The sequence below is a fragment of the Lontra canadensis genome, unplaced genomic scaffold (genome assembly GCF_010015895.1).
Source record: "Lontra canadensis isolate GAN:19392208 unplaced genomic scaffold, GSC_riverotter_1.0 scaffold25, whole genome shotgun sequence".
NCBI lineage: Eukaryota > Metazoa > Chordata > Mammalia > Carnivora > Mustelidae > Lontra > Lontra canadensis.
In genome coordinates, this window is record NW_022631019.1 from 22,933,279 (window position 1) to 22,950,887 (window position 17,609).

General features: G+C 42.8%; 1 protein-coding gene across 1 annotated transcript in view; it reads right to left on the minus strand.

Moving 5' to 3' along the window:
- Positions 1-860: 860 nt before the first annotated feature.
- The window catches only part of SNRNP40 (small nuclear ribonucleoprotein U5 subunit 40), a 35,328-nt gene continuing 18,579 nt past the window's right edge, over positions 861-17,609 (minus strand). The window contains exons 5-10 of the mRNA XM_032864011.1: positions 16,333-16,455; positions 9,642-9,762; positions 7,408-7,490; positions 5,401-5,462; positions 2,085-2,188; positions 861-1,359 (exon numbers count right to left, since the gene is read on the minus strand). Coding sequence (XP_032719902.1) covers positions 1,310-1,359; positions 2,085-2,188; positions 5,401-5,462; positions 7,408-7,490; positions 9,642-9,762; positions 16,333-16,455 — 543 coding nt within the window. The 3' untranslated portion in view covers positions 861-1,309. The remainder of the gene's footprint in view (positions 1,360-2,084; positions 2,189-5,400; positions 5,463-7,407; positions 7,491-9,641; positions 9,763-16,332; positions 16,456-17,609) is intronic.

The window sequence follows — 17,609 nt, forward strand, 5'->3', positions numbered from 1 at the left end:
CCTGTTGGTTCCTTCATTAATGACTTAAATAAGTCTTGGATGTGTGCTCCCTTAGAACTATCCTCAGTCTTACAATGAGATAAACAGATGATTCAGGTTTGGGAGCTCAATGTATAAACCATACACGTTCCAAACAGGCGGCAGGTCTGAAGACCTCTGTGTAGACACAGGAGGTTCCCAGAAGGCACACACCACGCCCCCGCGCCAGCTGGAATCCACCAGTGCCGGTGTGTGTGCGCTGGGCACAGTCACCCAGCAATCCAGGGAGACAGTGACCTGTTCTGAGGGTAGAAAGCAACTAACAGCGTTTCTCAATGTCCTTGTCAGTTTAGGAAGAACAAGGAAGCAGAAGCGCAAAAAAATCTCAGATGCTGTCCTAGTCCAGGTACCGCACAACTTGCTCCTGTTCCTTCTGAGCTGAGTCTGCTGCAGCATTCCAGCCCGCCACTCCTACCGGCTGAGGCTGCCCCCAATCCCGTGCCCACTCAGGGAACCTGACTGTAGGGACTGCTGCTCAGAACAGTGTTTTTGGCAGAAGGCAGAGTAGGAAACAGATCCTGTTCCTTAAAGAGCATGTCAAAGTGTACAGAAACTAGGTTCTTTTAGACTTTACACCTCTTGACTGCTATGCATCTAGTAGGTGAGAAACTGTTTCTTATGGATAATTATTCTCTGGGAATAAATCTTCATGGGAGTAAATCTAAAAAGAAGAAAAAGAGGGGAAAACCCTAGACATCCCTATAAACCTGTAAATAGCATCTTCCCCTGGCCACATCATGCCCAGCTCAGATTTACAGCGATCAAGCTTCAAAGGCAACAATAAGTCCAATCCACACGGCTCTTGTAAAAAGACATATTTGGTTTTTAATATAAAATGACTCAAAGAAACACAGAGAGAAAAATATCATACAAGCCAGTTATTGAATTAAAAAAAAAAATCCCAATAAACAAATTTCAGTCACATTCCCTGTTTTCGGTCTGGATTAGGAAACAGGAAACTACAAACCAATCCATGTCTGTCTCTTTGAAAAACTCTTACTTAAAAAAAAAAAAAAAAAAGGAAAAGGAAAAAACCCAAACAGTCCCTGAAATCTGGCCAGTGGTTTTTAGAGGCCACTGTCAGCTTGCCTTAATCATCCTGGTGGAATGGGATAGCAGTGGTTGCTGGAATATGGCCACCTCCTCCTTGCTTTTTGCTAGGAACGATCTTCATCCGAAGGGAGGCTGCTGGCCTGGGCACCGCTGGATGCCACTCACGCCGCCTGAGGTCTCAGGGTCAAGCAGCCGGTGGTTCTTCCATCCTGTGTCTTCACTGAATCTCCCCCATATACAGTCTCTTGTCGCTGGACGCTGAGAGGACTGGGGTGAGGAGAATGGAAAGATAACTGGAACTAATGAAGGCTCAAGGAGACTCGGTGCTCAAGGGCTCTTGTGTCAAGAGCCAATTTTGGTATAAAAGAGCAATTGGGTTTAGTTTAAATTCCCCTCCTCTTCAACACTGTTCACAGGAAACGGTAGCCTGGCTTTTCAATCCAAGTCCTCTTGAAACCACAAGGGTGGACTGTGCTATGGGAAATGCATTATCAGGGTCTAAACCCTGATGTCCCGTGTCAGCCAAACCTTGTGAAAAAGACCTTCTCAGCCATTCCAGGGAAGAATCAATGTCTGTGTCAGACATTCTGCAAATGTGTTTCCGCTTGTTATAGTTAGCCCGGGAGAAAGTTGCGCTCTCTCCTTAAATTCAAGGTCCACTGTTTAATTAGCTAGTCAATAAAATGTTAAATTGCAACTAATAGTTGAATATTAAGAAATATTATTTATCCAAATATATCACTGCAACAGACTTGAAGCACATAAACTCAAGAGAACTAGAAATAGATTAACCAGTCTCCCTTTGAGATTAAGAAGATGGGACGTGTTGTTCCTGTCACCATTTAAAACCATGGTGAGACTGTCAATGGATGGCCATAAAGCCCACATGGAAATTCACATACAACAGACACCCACCTCTGCCTTGGTATTTTCAGGGCCCCCTTAGGGAGGTTCCCATAGTTTCCCTTACCCCAAAGTCAGGACAGACTTACTGATGGGCTCATCCGGGTGAAAAGCCACTTCATTGATGGAGCCGGCATGTCCGGGCAGCTTGTACAAAATCCTCCGGCTTGTGGTGTCCCACACATACACGAACCTGCAAAGTACCGTGATGCATAATGCTAGAGCTTCCTAGAGCTCAGGGGAGGGCAGAGGCCCAGCTTTTTAAGAGAAATGGAAGCAAAGATTTACTTATTACCCTTATTTACTCAACTGTGTTTTGGAACTAGCTTTAGAATGTAGAAATTTAGAATTTAGAAACTAGAAATACAGATTTTGAATAAGGGATGGACCCTGCCTCCGAGTAACTGAACAGAGATACAGGAATAACTAAAATCATAAGCATTACTGGTATTTCAAATGTAAACTTTTGAGACAGGAAAGAACATGGAGAAGAAGGACAGTTTTTCCTATGGTCCCCACACAGAAATCTTCAAAGAGCACCTGCTATTCGTCCAGGAAGTCTTACAGGTAACCTAACTACGGCAGGCTGGGAGCCTAGGTTGCAAATCCACTAAAGCTTCTCAGTATTGCATTCAAATCACAGAGCCCAGAGAAGGGACAGAACATTTCTGCAGTATAACACAACCCAAGTATATACTTGACCAACCTTGCACTGAACTCATGGGAATCCCATGACCAGACCAGCTAGTCTGAACTCAATTTACGGATAAGAAGGCTAAGAACAATGACTCTTCCAAGGTGACACAGTTCATCAGTGGCTTAGCGACAGAACTAAAATGAGAACGCCAGTATTCTCCTTTCTCTTACCACCCTCACATCTTCTACTTCCCCTCACCCCTCAGAAGTTCTTATGACCTTCAGCTTTGCTTGGGTAAAATAAAGAGACATGATCTTCATATGACCATGCAAAAATGATCTGTTGGTAAATTTAAAGGGCTGGTGGTTTTCAAGCAGGTTATAAATATCATTTACATATTTGTTTTGTTCAGTCAACCCTAAAAGGGTATAGTCACCAGTACTTGATTATAAAATGCCTGGTGCTGATGTGACATTCCATTTTTGGTCTAAAATACAACTAAATACGAGCTTCTTACTTGCACTGTTTAGCTCTCAAGGACTCCACAGGAACTAAATAAAAGTTCCAAGCAAGATGGGGAGGAAGCAGGAAGCTCATCTGTCTCCAGACTCCTTGGCTCTGATGTCCATGTTCTTCCTACGGTCTTCTTCCTTGCTAAGAGCAAATAATGCCCCCAAGATGATATGGCAGAGTAACAAAGTCTGAGCTCAGGAGTCCGAGACCTGGGCTCAAGTCTCATGTACCCATTTACTCATTAAGTAACCTCAGACAAGTATTTAACTTAGCTGAGCTCCTCTCTCCTTCATTGTGATGATGGAGACTACGCTGAGCCCGCAGCGTGGTTGAGAAAAGTGATGAGATGACATACGTGAAGCACTTGGCACACAGAAGGACAGCTGCTGTCATGATGAGTACATTCATCATCACAACAGATGAACACCAAGACAATAGGCTGACTAACTCACGGCAGACAGACTGGCCAGTCTTCCCACAGTCCTGGATAGGAACTGTTGAAGGGTTTTGATTTTGAACATGAGGAGGGAGGTGATTTTCAAGTAGAGAGGGGAAAACTTGCCAAATCCAGGCCAAGCTGAAAAGCAATTTTCTGAGGACACATTTCCCAGGCACATAAAAGCCAGCAAGATCTCCAAGGGTTTACTTGAAGGCCTCACTCTCTATGGCCACCAGTTAGATGCTAAATTTAGAGGGGCTCCTTGTCCTCCCCTTACTTTGGCACGGCGACATTTGGCAGGAACCAGGTTCCTTATATAACAGAGCTGCTTGTTGACTTGGGGCTAACTGGAGAGGTGGCCTGTGAAACGTGGCCAACCCCAGCATGGAGACACAGGGCCTGTGCCCAGGCCAGAGCCATGAGGCCCCCATGTAAGGTTTAAAGGGACAGTGGGGAGGGAAAGAAGGAAGAGGACACTGAAAGTCAGAAAGGGTCAATGGCAGAAACAAACTGCTCAAAAGAAAAGCTTAGGCAAATATCATGTAAAAGCTTAACTACATAAAAAAGTATCACTGCTGAAAATGATGTAAAAACACTTAGATTGGTTCTTACTCTGTCAGAACGCACCTTAGGCTGTGGGTCGGTTTCTTAAGGTCTTCCTTAGCAACCTGCCTACTAAAAATCCCTCAGATTCCCTCTGCAAGGCAGCTTTCTATACCAACAGGATGCAAACCTGTTTGCATGTGGACCCTTGACCCCTAGAAAACACCCCTGGTTTTTCTGGTTCTCAGGACCCTGGGATCACGACCCGAGCCGAAGGCAGACACTTAACCAACTGAGCCACCCAGGCGTCTCAGCTTCCTTCTCTAATTCATCACTGAATGGCTGAGCCAGTTTAAACTGACAGCTAGGAAAGTCTCAACATCTCTGAATTCAGCCGGGGGCTGAAAAACACCTAGCTCACATGCTGACATAACCCGCATCTAGCAATCATGGCCCTATTGTACTCACACCCTGCTCTGAATCATCCTCAGCACAGGCAGCCGTTACCAATAGCTGAGTTGATACGCAGGCTAAGAGCTGACTGCTGTCCTAGAGCTAGGAATTCATTCATGTAATATTCACTAAGTGCTCAGAATAGGTCAAATACCGCTCTGGGTTCCAGATGACTAAGAGTCATTGCCTGACCTCTGGGAGCAAACAACTTAGTGAGGGTGCCCCGCTGTGTTTGTCTTACTGTAAGATGTGATGAATGCTGATAAAGGCTGGATGTGTAAGGTGTGACGACAGAGCAGAGAGGAGAGTGATTAGTGCTACCCCACAGGAAAGGGAGAGAGAGGGCAGGGGAAGGTTTACAGACAGAACACAGAGGCGATTTCTAGAGAGATACGCAAGTCTAGAGAAAGAGGGGACATGAGAGAGAAGCCTGGAGGCACAGGGGTGTAAGGACAGGGAGCGCTCCACGGGACTGAAGCGCTGCGGCAACGGTGGGGAGCCGAGTACACAGCCCGTGTTTGATGAACTGAAGCACCACGGAAGACTCTGAAGAGGGAAACGGGAGCCAGGTTAGGAGCCTAGACTTCACTCTGATGGCAGAGGGAATCCAGCAGAAGTGAGGAAAGTGTTTACCCTCCCCGCTGAAAATGCATCCACAGGCTGGCAACGCTGTGCCTGTCTGATGTGATGCTCAGGCCCCTCACACCGCACGCGGCTCCCTCTCTGAGCACAGCCGTAGCTCTGTGTCGGCTCCAGCTCGGATCACGCACAAGGGACCTGCCGCTCCGTCACTCCTCACCTCACACCCGGCAACCCTTACCTGTCAGCTGAACCAGCTGCTATCTTACTTCCATCAGGTGACCAAGAGCATCTCAGAAGATTCTACAAAGGTGAATAAGCAGGAATTCAACGAATACAGTAATGTACCAAGCCCCTCTTTACTAGACTATAAAATCACTGGAAGGCTTTTAATTTTTATTTTTAACATTTTTTATTTTTTATTAACATATAATGTATTATTAGCCCCAGGGGTACAGGTCTGTGAATCGTCAGGCCTACACACTTCACAGCACTCACCATAGCACATACCCTCCCCAGTGTCCATAACCAACCAGCCTCTCCCAAACCCCCAAGACTTTAAATTTCTTTCTTTCGTTTTTTCTGTTTTAAGGGGAGGGTCAGGGAAGAGGGAGAGAGCATCTTAAGCAGGCTCCACACCTAGTGCGGGGGCCCAGTGTGGGGCCTGATCCCACAACCCTGAGATTATCACCTGAGTCAAAATCAAGAGTCGGATGCTTAACCCGCTGAGCCACCCAGGTGCCCTGAGACTTCAAATTGCCATTATTTTATATTCTGTGGCCTAAGACCACATATTTTATTTCATATAACATACAAACCAATGTTAGAAAATGTTTAATTTATAGTAAATTAAGAGAGGACCTGGCAACAAAGTTTTATTCCGCCTAAAAATGGAGACTTCCTTTGCTCCATATTTATTTTGATCCTCATTAATAATTTTATCTTGAAGGAAAATAAAAATAAAACCAAATTCAACAAAAAATAAGAATTATTTAAAACAATTTTTTAAAGATTTATTTGAGAGAGAGTGAGAGCGAGCGAGAGAGAACCAGTGGGGAGAGAGGCAGAGAGAGAAGCAGACTCCCTGCAGAGCAGGGAGCCTGATGTGGGACTTGATCTCAGGATCCTGGGATCATGACCCGAGCCAAAGGCAGACACTTAACTGACTGAGCCACCAGGTGCCCTAAGATTTGATTTATAAAGTGAAACTGAATCAAACAGACTCTCAAAAGAAAACCATATGTCTCTATTAACAAATTATCTGGAGGAAAAGCTGCTATTAAGAGCTGACCTAGTACAGAAAAAATTCTCTCAAACTTTGGGCCATGATCCATACTGAGAAGAGGGATGTATTCTCAGGGCCCTAAGAGCTGGGCACTGGGAAGGTGAGGGAAGCCACCTGGGTAATAGCCAGGAAGGCTGGGTTCCATATGGAACACTGGCCAGAAGGTCAAAGTTGCCAAAGAACTAAAAGGATAACACTATCTTGTTGAAGTCAGAAATCTTAAATTAATCTTAAAATTTATAAAAAGGGGGTCCCATTACTACCTACCTATGGGCCTTCCTTCCTCCCTATGCTTCCATTAGCTTTATTTCTGGCAAGAACAGTTATTTATTTATTTATCTGACAGAATGAGAGGGCAGGAGAGCACAAGCAGTGGGAGGGGCAAAGGGAGAAGCAGGCCCTTCACTGAGCAGGGAGCCCCATGTGGGGGCTCGATCCCAGGACCCTGGAATCCTGACCTCAGCCAAAGGCAGTCACCTAGTTAACTGAGCCACTCAGGCAAGAACAGTTTTTTTTTTTTTTTAAGATTTTATTTATTTATTTGACAGAGAGAGAGATTACAAGTAGGCAGAGAGGCAGGCAGGAGGGGGCGGTGGGGGAAGCAGGCTCCCCGCTGAGCAGAGAGCCCAATGTGGGGCTCGATCCCAGGACCCTGAGATCATGACCTGAGCTGAAGGCAGAGGCTTAATCCACTGAGCCACCAGGGTGCCCTACAATAACAGTTTTGATGGAGAACAGTGTTAACTGAAATGTAGCCCCTTCTTAGTAGAGCTACCACCCTCTACCCTTAATGCCACCCCCTTTTTTGCCCCCTGAACTGAGATATAATTGACATTGAACATAGTTTTAGTTTTAGGTGTACAACATAATGATTTGATGTATGTAAATACTGCTCTTAGCACCATCTTAAATGTTATGTTTGAGTCAAATGGACAGTAAAAGTCTTTGCCATGCAGAACTTACCTTCTCAAAGTTGTGCACATTTCCTTGAAATATCTTCACACACCTCTCTTTAGGAGCAAATGGCCGGACATCCCAGACCCGCACTGCAAACAGAGCAAGAACAGTTATGGGCCAGAGGTCTCCTGAGAACTCTGCTGCAATCAATGTCATGTCAATGACACATGCTGTTTCCTGGTGAAGGAAGGCCAACACGGTATATTATAAGGTACATGATAAGGCTCTTTTTTCCCCCCTAAACAGGCATAAAATGCATTCAAATTTCATTAACAGGGTCTAAGCGCACAGTGGAAAGCTGAGCGGGCAGAAAGGGGAAATGCCAAGCGCACTGCTGGGGGTCTGCAACGGAAAGTAGCTGGGTGTGACATTAACAAAACATTGGCAGATGATTCCTCTGCCAACCCAAAAAAGCCACATTTAACAAAGCTTTAATATGACAATCTAAATACCACTGACTACTGTGACAATCAATCTATAAAAACCAAACACAGGACTAATTTTGTTCATAGGGACACCTGACAGTCTAGACTTGAGCAAGGTCAAATTATACTAAGAGAGTATTATACTAATAGTTAGAAAATGTGAACTCTGATTTCTCATTCTAGCTGTTATATGTATGGGTGGTATCAGGTAAAAAGTGAGGTTACAGTTTAGTCTCTGTAAGATGAGAATACCACTTGTTCTTTTTCTTTTTTACAAGAGTACATTAAGGACCAAATAAGATGATACATGTACCATGGCTCTAAAAGAATAGAGGCAATGGATAAAAATAAGGATTTTGTCATTTTATTATACAGCCATAACAAAAAATTCTTATTACTTTAATAACCATTTAGGGAACCTCATCATTCCTTACCGTGAACAACGCTAGAATTTGTCAATGGCAAATACATCAAAATCAGGATATAAACAGCACAGTAAGCAGTGGCTACAGCTGTTGGTAACAAATCCTTTATCAATAGTGGAATTCAAGGGATGTCATTTTAACTGCGTGTAATAAACAGAACAATCGGGATGCCTGGGTGGCTCAGTTGGTTGGGCAGCTGCCTTCGGCTCAGGTCATGATCCCAGCATCCTGGGATTGAGTCCCACATTGGGCTCCTTGCTCGGCAGGGAGCCTGCTTCTCCCTCTGCCTCTGCCTGCCACTCTGTCTGCCTGTGCTTGTTCTCTCCCTCTCTCTCTCTCTGACAAATAAAAATAAATAAATAAATAAACAGAACAATCCTAGGATTCAGATAGGCATGGAAAGTGAAGGTAGGTGTGAAAGTTTGTTATTAAGGTGAGAATACAGTTAGAAGGTAAGGGTGTTCATTCATTCAAGAACTACTTACTCAGCGCCCGCTGAGTGCTAGGCACTGTCTTCATTACAAAAATGTCAGTGAAAGCATGTCTGTTTCTGACAAGCCTATGAACTTGTACAGAGGCGGGGGGGGGGTCATCTCTAAATCCTCCCAATATTAAGCATATAATCCACCTTCTTTTTTGTTAATAGTAAACCCATCCTCCCATATGGCCACTCAAAAACAAGCAGAGAAGAGTCTATCTGTGTGAATGCAGAATGTTGCAATGTTTTACTGTTCAATTCCCATCCCACCAGTGCTTTGGAGCTGGGAGGGAGGACACACTGGTGGACAGAATGCAACTCTACCAGCAGCTCTACTGGTCATTCAAGTTTGGTGCTCTCTGTAATGCTCGAGAACTGCTTTGGATGGATCTCAACAATCTACTAATCACCAGGAGCTTCTCATACACTACCTGGCTCCACAGCATACCAGAGCTGAAACAGGTCTTAAAAGCTATAAGCAAAGTTGCCTGAGGATTAGAGTAGGCAGATTTGGGACTAGAATCCTGGCTTCTTGACTACATCTTCTAAAGGTTTTTCTATTACAACGTGTTCTCCCAGTTGCCCTGGCAGAAACCTGTGAACCACCCTTGACTCTTTCTTTTTGTTTTGTTTTTTAAAGATTTATTTGACAGACAGAGATCACAAGTAGGCAGAGAAGCAGGCTCCCCGCTGAGCAGAGAGCCCGATATGGGGCTCGATCCCAGGACCCTGAGATCATGACCTGAGCTGAAGGCAGAGGCTCAACCCACTGAGCCACCAAGGCGCCCTGACTCTTTCTTTGGATCCACATGTATCCCGGTACACATTTCTAGTACCCAATGCCCACTTTCCTTGCGGACCTTGAGGTCCACAGTGTCTGGACCCTTGGAGAGCTTTCCTTTCCATAGTTACCTGTATTATCCATTGCATTTGACAAGAGATAAGAGCCTTCAGAACTTAAACTCAGGCCAGTCACCGAATCTGCATGGCCTCTCATGGTGTAGGTTAGCTTGTTTTGGCGCAAATCCCAGACCTACAAAAACAAAAAGGTGCTCCCAGAAATCAAATTGAGAATAGCAAAGAAACATAGTCACCAAAGAGTCAACTGCTTGGAGAAACTGGTATCCCCTTTCCATCTGGCTGTGGGCCCAGTATTTAGCATAAAATAGAGGATTTCCGTCAGGAGGAAAAAAACTCATCTTTAAAAAAATTTTTTGAGAGAGAGAGGATGAGTGCGGGTAGGGGTGGGGCAGAGGGAGAGGGAAAGAGAGAATCTTTTTTTTTTTTTTAAAGGATTTTATTTATTTGACAGACAGATCACAAGTAGGCAGAGAGGCAGACAGAGGGAGAGGAGGAAGCAGGCTCCCTGCTGAGCAGAGAGCCGGATGCGGGGCTCCATCCCAGGACCCTGAGATCATTACCTGAGTCGAATGCAGAGACTTAACCCACTGAGTCACCCAGGCGCACCCCCCTTGTCTTTCTAAAAAAGGGAGTCAAACTTACTATGTCTGACTAAAGGGCTATAAACTTACATTACTTTTTTATATATGTAACTACATATAAATTACACATAATATAAACATATTTAATATATATAATACATAATGTTATTTATAATAGTATAATAAAATTTAACAAAAGTTAAGAATTTGCAGGGGTTATTCTTAAATCATAACAAAATATATTAGGAATTAAAAAACTAAGTGTCAACTTAAAATACTTAAACTATGATTCTTAGCAATTGTAACTAAACTATTAGAACTACAGAAAAACAAGTGAACACATCATTTGAAAAGGGCATTATGATTATACGTAAATATATATAACAAGATAATATACAAACACAGATGCTTAAAATTTTTCATTTAATGTTATATGCACACACATACACACATATACTATGGAAAAGCACATTTATTAAAAATAAAGATAAATTGTAGATTCACTGTTGTCTGGGTGGGAAAGGTAAGAAACAGTTTGACTAAAAATAACCTAATGTCAAACACAGAAAATAAATGGTTCATTAAGTTACGGCCCATAAACATACTGCAACACTATGGGATCTCCTGCTAGAGACAGTAGAGCATTGGCGCCTGGGTGGCTCAGTCAGTTAAGTGTCTGCTTTTGGCTCAGGTCATGGTCCCGGGGTCCTGGGATGGAGCCCCACATCGGGCTCCCTGCTCAGCGGTGAATCTGCTTCTCCCTCTGCCACTCTCTCTTAAAAATAAATCTTAAAAAAAAAAAAAAAAAAAGAGTACAGCAGAGTGGAAGAGTGAGGAGTTAGAGTCAGACTGCCCAAGTCCTAAGAGTTATTGGGCCACCAACCCTCTCTAAGCCTGTTTCTGGTCTATAAGATGGGGATAACAACATTACTTCCTATGGCTGTTGGGAAGATGACAAATAGAATGCGTAGCAGATGCCTGGTACACCGCAGGCCCTCAATACTTGGTAGCTGTTATTAAGCAACTCCTAAAAATAACTCTGAAGACCAAATGTAAAAGTGTTCCAATAATAAGCTATTAAGCTAATAGGAAAATACAAAACACTATATACATTTACATAGACTGCAACTATGTAAAAAAAAAAAAAATTAAAGCCAACAGAAATGGTGTGAAATGTCAAGGCAATTTTGTTAAGGTCATTGGTATTATTCAGAATTTCCTCCAAATTTGATTTAATACTGCCATGTAGTTTTTCTAAGTGGAAAAAAAATTTTTTTTTCCCTCCCTGTTTAAGGTACTTCTCTTACCTAGAAATGATTGGTGTTGTATGTCAAAGCAATACATAAGGCAGACAACTCCACTTTCCCCATCAATAACTCACTCATGTGTGGAACCCAACATACTTTATATACAGTGATTTTGGTGTCAGGATGTTTGCTGCCTCAATAATCAGGAAAGCTTGAAATGGCTGACGTTTTTGTTCAAGCTATCGTTCCTTCTCTTCAGAGAAGGCATTGTTGAAGTCTTTAGCTTTTTTAGGAGAGAATGAAATGTGCCATCCCTTACAACACTTGGGCACCATTTCCAGACCTTCCTTCTTGTGGCCTACACACATCATTTGTGCACAACCAATGTGTATCTGGGATTTGCGGCAGAGAAGAACTAATTTAAGCAAGATATTTTCCAAGCGCCCAAATCAGTTGTTCAGTGAATGTTTGGGTATCTGGTTAGTGGGCATCAACAATATGAGTTTTCATGCTAGAAACAGTTGAGCAGAGTAGAAATTTTCCCCAAATTTTTGGAGTACTGGGTACATTCTTTTTTTTTCTTAAAGATTTTATTTATTTTATTTGACAGGCAGAGATTACAAGTAGGCAGAGAGGCAGGCAGAGAGAGAGAGGAGGAAGCAGGCTCCCTACTGAGCAGAGAGCCTGATGCGGGGCTTGATCCCAGGACCCTGGGATCATGACCTGAGCTGAAGGCAGAGGCTTTAACCCACTGAGCCACCCAGGCGCCCCTACTGGGTACATTCTTAAAAAAAAAAAAAAAAAAAAAAAATTTCTGGGGTGCCTGGGTGGCTCAGTTGGTTGAGCGTCTGCCTTTGGCTCAGGTCATGATCTCAGGTCCTAGGATCAAGCCCTGCATCAGGCTCTTTGCTCAGTGGTAAGTCTGCTTCTCCCTCTCTCTGTGCTCTTGCTTTCTCTCAAATAAATAGTTTTTTTAAAAAATGATGTTATTTATTTATTTGACAGACAGAGATCACAAGTAGAGAGGCAGGCAGAGAGAGAGGAAGGGAAGCAGGCTCCACACTGAGCAGAGAGCCCGATGCGGGGTCGATCCCAGGACCCTGGGATTATGACCTGAGCTGAAGGCAGAGACTTTAACTCACTGAACCACCCAGGTGCCCCATCTCTCTCAAATAAGTAAATAGAATTTTTTTTTTAAAGATTTTATTTATTTGTCAGAGAGAGAGTGCATGCACGCACAAGCAGGCAGAGGTGGAGAGAGAAGCAGGCTCCCTGCTGAGCAAGGAGCCCGATGTGGGACTTGATCCCATGACCCTGGAATCATAACCTGAGCCAAAGGCAGCAGCTCAACCAACTGAGCTACCCAGGTGTCCCAATAAATAGAATCTTAAAAATTAAAAAAAAAAAAAAAAAAAAATCCTGGAAACAAAGCATTGGCAGAAAAATTTGAATATTTGTAGACAGAATAGACTTCCTATTTACTTATTACCCATTTATTTATTTATTTATTTATTTATTGGAGAGAGAAAGAAAGCATGCACACACACACATACTTGGGGGAGGGGTAGATTCCCCATTGAGCAGGGAGACTGACATGGGGCTCCATCCCAGGACCCTGGGATCATGACCAGAGCTGAAGGCAGACACTTAACTGACTGAGCCACTGAGGCATCCCGCATGTGACTCCTGACCTAGGAGTCATGAGTTTGAACCCTACATTGTGTGTAGAGATTATAAAAAAAAAAAAACAAAACTTAAAAAAAAAAAAAAGAGAAGAAAAAACCAAAAAAACAACACAGTTATAGTAAGTAGGAAATAATTCACCAAATTACATGAAACTAGAATCAGGGAACTTCTCAAAGAAATATGAAGGTCATTCATTCATTCATTCATTTTCTAAGTAGGCTCCACAGCCAACATGGAGTCCAGTGTGGGGCTTGGACTCCTGACCCTGAGATCAAGACCTGAGCTTAGATCAGGAGTCAGATGCTCAACTGACTGAGCCACCCAGGTACCCCTGAAGGACATCCTCTTAGAAAAAAACCTAGTGACATATGTTATTACTGTACTTATAGAACTTTATTTGCACATTCTCTGTGAGATAAATTCGGCCTTCAGAACAGAGTTGAGATTAGCTGTCTACAGAAAATGCCTACCCTGACAGAAGGTATAACATACAGTGCGTGTCTGAGAGGTCATGGAAAACCTTCAAATCCTAAAAAGGGATCGGGTACCCCTTAAGGACTATAGTATAATTAAATATATCTGTTTAGAGAAGACCCAGGAAGAGTCTAGGATAAAGAATGTGGAATAAGCCACACTGTATGTCATAAGAAGGCTTTCCTAGCACAAGAGTATTACTCTTAAGCTGATCTATCCTCATAGTGGAGATGAGGGCATCAAATTCTCAGACTTAAAGAAAAGAAGCCAGTCTCAAAAGGTTATACATACTGTATGATTCCATTTGTATGATATTCTACAAAAAGGAACTACGGGACAAAGAAGAGATCAATGGTTGGAATGAGTTAGGAATGGAAAGAGGGTTTGACACAAGTGAACATTACAAAATTTTGGGAATGATGTAAATTGTTCTGTACCTTGTTTGTGGTAGCTACACAGATCTATGCAACCATAAACATTCAAAAACTGTATACAAAACAAACTTGATTTGCCATATGTAAACTTTAATAATTATTTTATTATTAGTTTTTAATGGGAATTCTTTTTCTTTTTCTTTGTAACCTCTATGCCCAATGTGGGGGGCTTGAACTCATGACTCTGAGATCAAGAGTCACATGCTCTACCAAGTGAGCCAGCCAGGCACTCTTAATAATTTTAAAAGTATGAAAATTATAATAGCTTAATGACACTAACCTACTGTCATGTGTATGAGATGCCCTCTAGCGATTCTAAAGCTAATGGGCTCCCAAACTTCTCTCTGGGAAATACTGCATTAGCTATTAAGATGATCTAATTAAGTTCCCATGCCCTGATTTGACATTCTCCATACAGTTATAAGATAGAAAAAGGATGGGAAGTTAAATTTTGGAAATGGTCAATTTTCAAGTATTATGGGACATCTAAGCGGGGGAATGTTGAGAGGTTGGCTGTATACAGGGGTCTGGAGCTGAAGATCTGGGCCGGAAATATAAAGTCAGCATACAGATTATAAAGTCATGGAGTTAGGTGAGAACTGTCCAGGGAAAAGGGATATATGAGAAGCACCTAGGAAAGGACCTTGGGGAATAATGACATTTCAAATATGTATGGAGAGTTTGCATAGTATAGTGGTTATCACGTTCGCCTGACAAGTATATATAGAGATAATGGCTCTCAGAGGTATTTGAAAATGATATGCCAGAGGGGTAGGAGACTGTAGGTACTGTCACAACTATTAAAAGATTAAAAGAATCTACTGAATTTAGGAACAGGGAGGATTATTGGTGACCTTGAAGAGAAGGTCACCAATGAAACAATGGAGGCAGAAGCCAGACTGCTGAGGAGTGATCAGGAGACATGGAGTGGAGGAATGAAATGGGGTGGAACTGAAGACAGTGAGTGTAGAACAATCGTCAGGGGGCACTTCTCATAGGCATTAAGAGCAGGACTCTGAAACCCGAGTCTGGGTTTTACCGGGCTTCTTTTAATTCAGTTTCTTCATCTGTAAAATGGCATGAATAGCATTTATTTCATAGGGTGCTGTGAAGCTTAAATGAGTAAGAGAAAGCTCGAAGAACAAGGCCTAACACTGACAGTAAGGGTCCCATGGTAACGATAACATTATTACTGTCACCACCACGAAAGAAGTCTGGCTGTGAAGGGGAAGACGGACAAGGCAACAACAGGAGGAAGTGGAATGGAAGGAAGACTCCCCACCCTAACGCCAAGAGCTGAGCACAGTGGAGTGATGACGCGAAGACAGAAGAGCAGACTGGAAACAGGATCTGGGAAAACAGACGGTATGAGGGCCCAGTCAGGGAAAAGGAGCTGATATCCTTCCACTGAAGGGACTACCTTTAAACAAAAGCAAGGACATTTCATCTGTAGTAGCAGCAGAGGAGGCAGGGAAGGAAGGGCACACAGCATAATTTTTAGATAGGGACAGTAGGAAGCTGGATATTTACCTACAGTTATCACTCTAAAGGTAAAACAGAAGGTCAAAAATCTTTGAAACACTTAAGGAAGCCAGTATGTAAAGACAGATGCAAATTGTGTAACCCCCAAAACACTTCCCATCCACTGGCATTTGCTATGTCCAGAAACTGCAACGTGCTCTAATGCATTAGGTTCATTTAATCCTCACTACAACCCCATGAAGTAGATGTTATTATTGTGGTTATTAAGAGGCTGTTAAAGAACTTGCTTGCAGTCCTAAAAAACTAGAAAATGACAGAACTGGGATTAGAAACCAAGTTAATTGGTCAAAAGCACGAGTACGCTGTGCTGCTGTGTGGACCACTGCCACTCTCACAACATCACCGCCTTCCCTCTTTCTTGGCTGTGGATTCTCTGAAACTTCCTTTGTGCAGTCTCAAAGAGAAAGACGCACTGAGAGATCAGAGTTGAGAATCACAGGGTCATTCGACGCTATCTCAGCAGGCCAACAGAATGAGGGGGAAAAAAGGTTGCAAATGTCTTTAGCCAAGGAACACATTCTTCACGTTCACAGACTCCACACATGGGCCTCACTTCACATGAACTGTCTGGTCCCTGATGGCATTTATATGAGCTATAATGCAACCCTTGACTTAGAAGTCAATGAGGATAGGGCAGAAAGAAAACAAGATTTAAGTTACTATCTTCCTTGTAGTTGATATAAAGTACAAAGCTATCACAAACTCAGAAGTTTGAAAAGACTACCATCTGCGAATGGAGACAGGTGAAAGGAAGGTGTAACGCAAACATTAAACATACCTTGATATCATTGTCTATTCCACCAGAAATAATCTGGTCACTTGTGTCATTGAAGGTCACAGCTAACACCTGGTACGTGTTCTGAAATGTCTGGATGGCTGCTTTCTTCCGGATGTCCCACAGCTGAAGCAGAGGAATAGGAGGGTCTATGGTCAAATATCATTGTAAGTAATTGCAGAGTACATCCTGAAGTCTTAAGGATTTTGTAGAGGTAAATACATTTTTTTTCTTTTTAAAAAGATTTTATTTACTTATTTGACAGAGAGAGAGAGTGTGCGCACAAGCAGAAGGAGTGGCAGGCAGAGGGAGAGGGAGAAGCAGGCTCCCTGCAAAGCAGAGACAGCCCGATATGGGACTTAATCCCAGGACTCCGGGATCATGACCTGAGCTGAAGGCAGTGGCTTAACCGACTGAGCCACCCAGGTGCCCAGGTAAATACATTTTTAACAGTGACACCATTCAGAAACTTGTCTGGATATTCTACTAACATGGTGAGAAGTGACATAATTTGGCCAATGTATCTGAAAGTTGGGATAACAAATCACTTTGGTTGTATTTTCAGACACCTTTGTTAAAGTATGAATAATCATAGTTCATCAACATGCCTTAGAATGAAAATCCTCTGCTTGCTTAGTTCATATGGTCTTTGCACAGCAAGGATGTCAGACCAGTGCTTTCAAACTGCAGCATTAATGGGCTATGGCTCACATTAAAAAATATACAGAGAGAGGTTACATCAATGAAAACAGCAGAATAGGAAATGCTAAAAGGTTGCCCCTCTATAAAAGCAGAGAATTATGTGGCAAAAAACCTGGCAGAATTAACTTTATCAGAACTCTAGAAACTATTCAAAACTTTGTAGCAACCAGTAAAATGCTTATGAGGAAAAAAACCCTCCTGAGTCTTGGTAAGAGTTTTATAGTGTTTTAACTTACCCTGTCTCCCTCTCCTACTCAGCAAGAGCTCTGAAGACAATGGCCCATATTCCCAGTATAGGTTCCCATACCAGAGGGACCAGAATGGACCTTATTCTCAAAGAACTGTGGTTGTTTTTAACTTTCTGGTGGCTCCCTGAAGGATGAACTTAAAAGGTTTGACTTCATTTTGCATAACTTGGAACTCTGCCAGGGCAGAGGCATTCGTCTAAAACATTTAAAGGCAAATGCATTAGCCTCTGCTGTCTGGGGCCAGGGATGAGAGTTGGGGCAAACTGTACACAAACCAAAAAGCTTGGGAGAAAAGCTGAGGAATGACACAATTTGGAGAAAAAGAGCTTT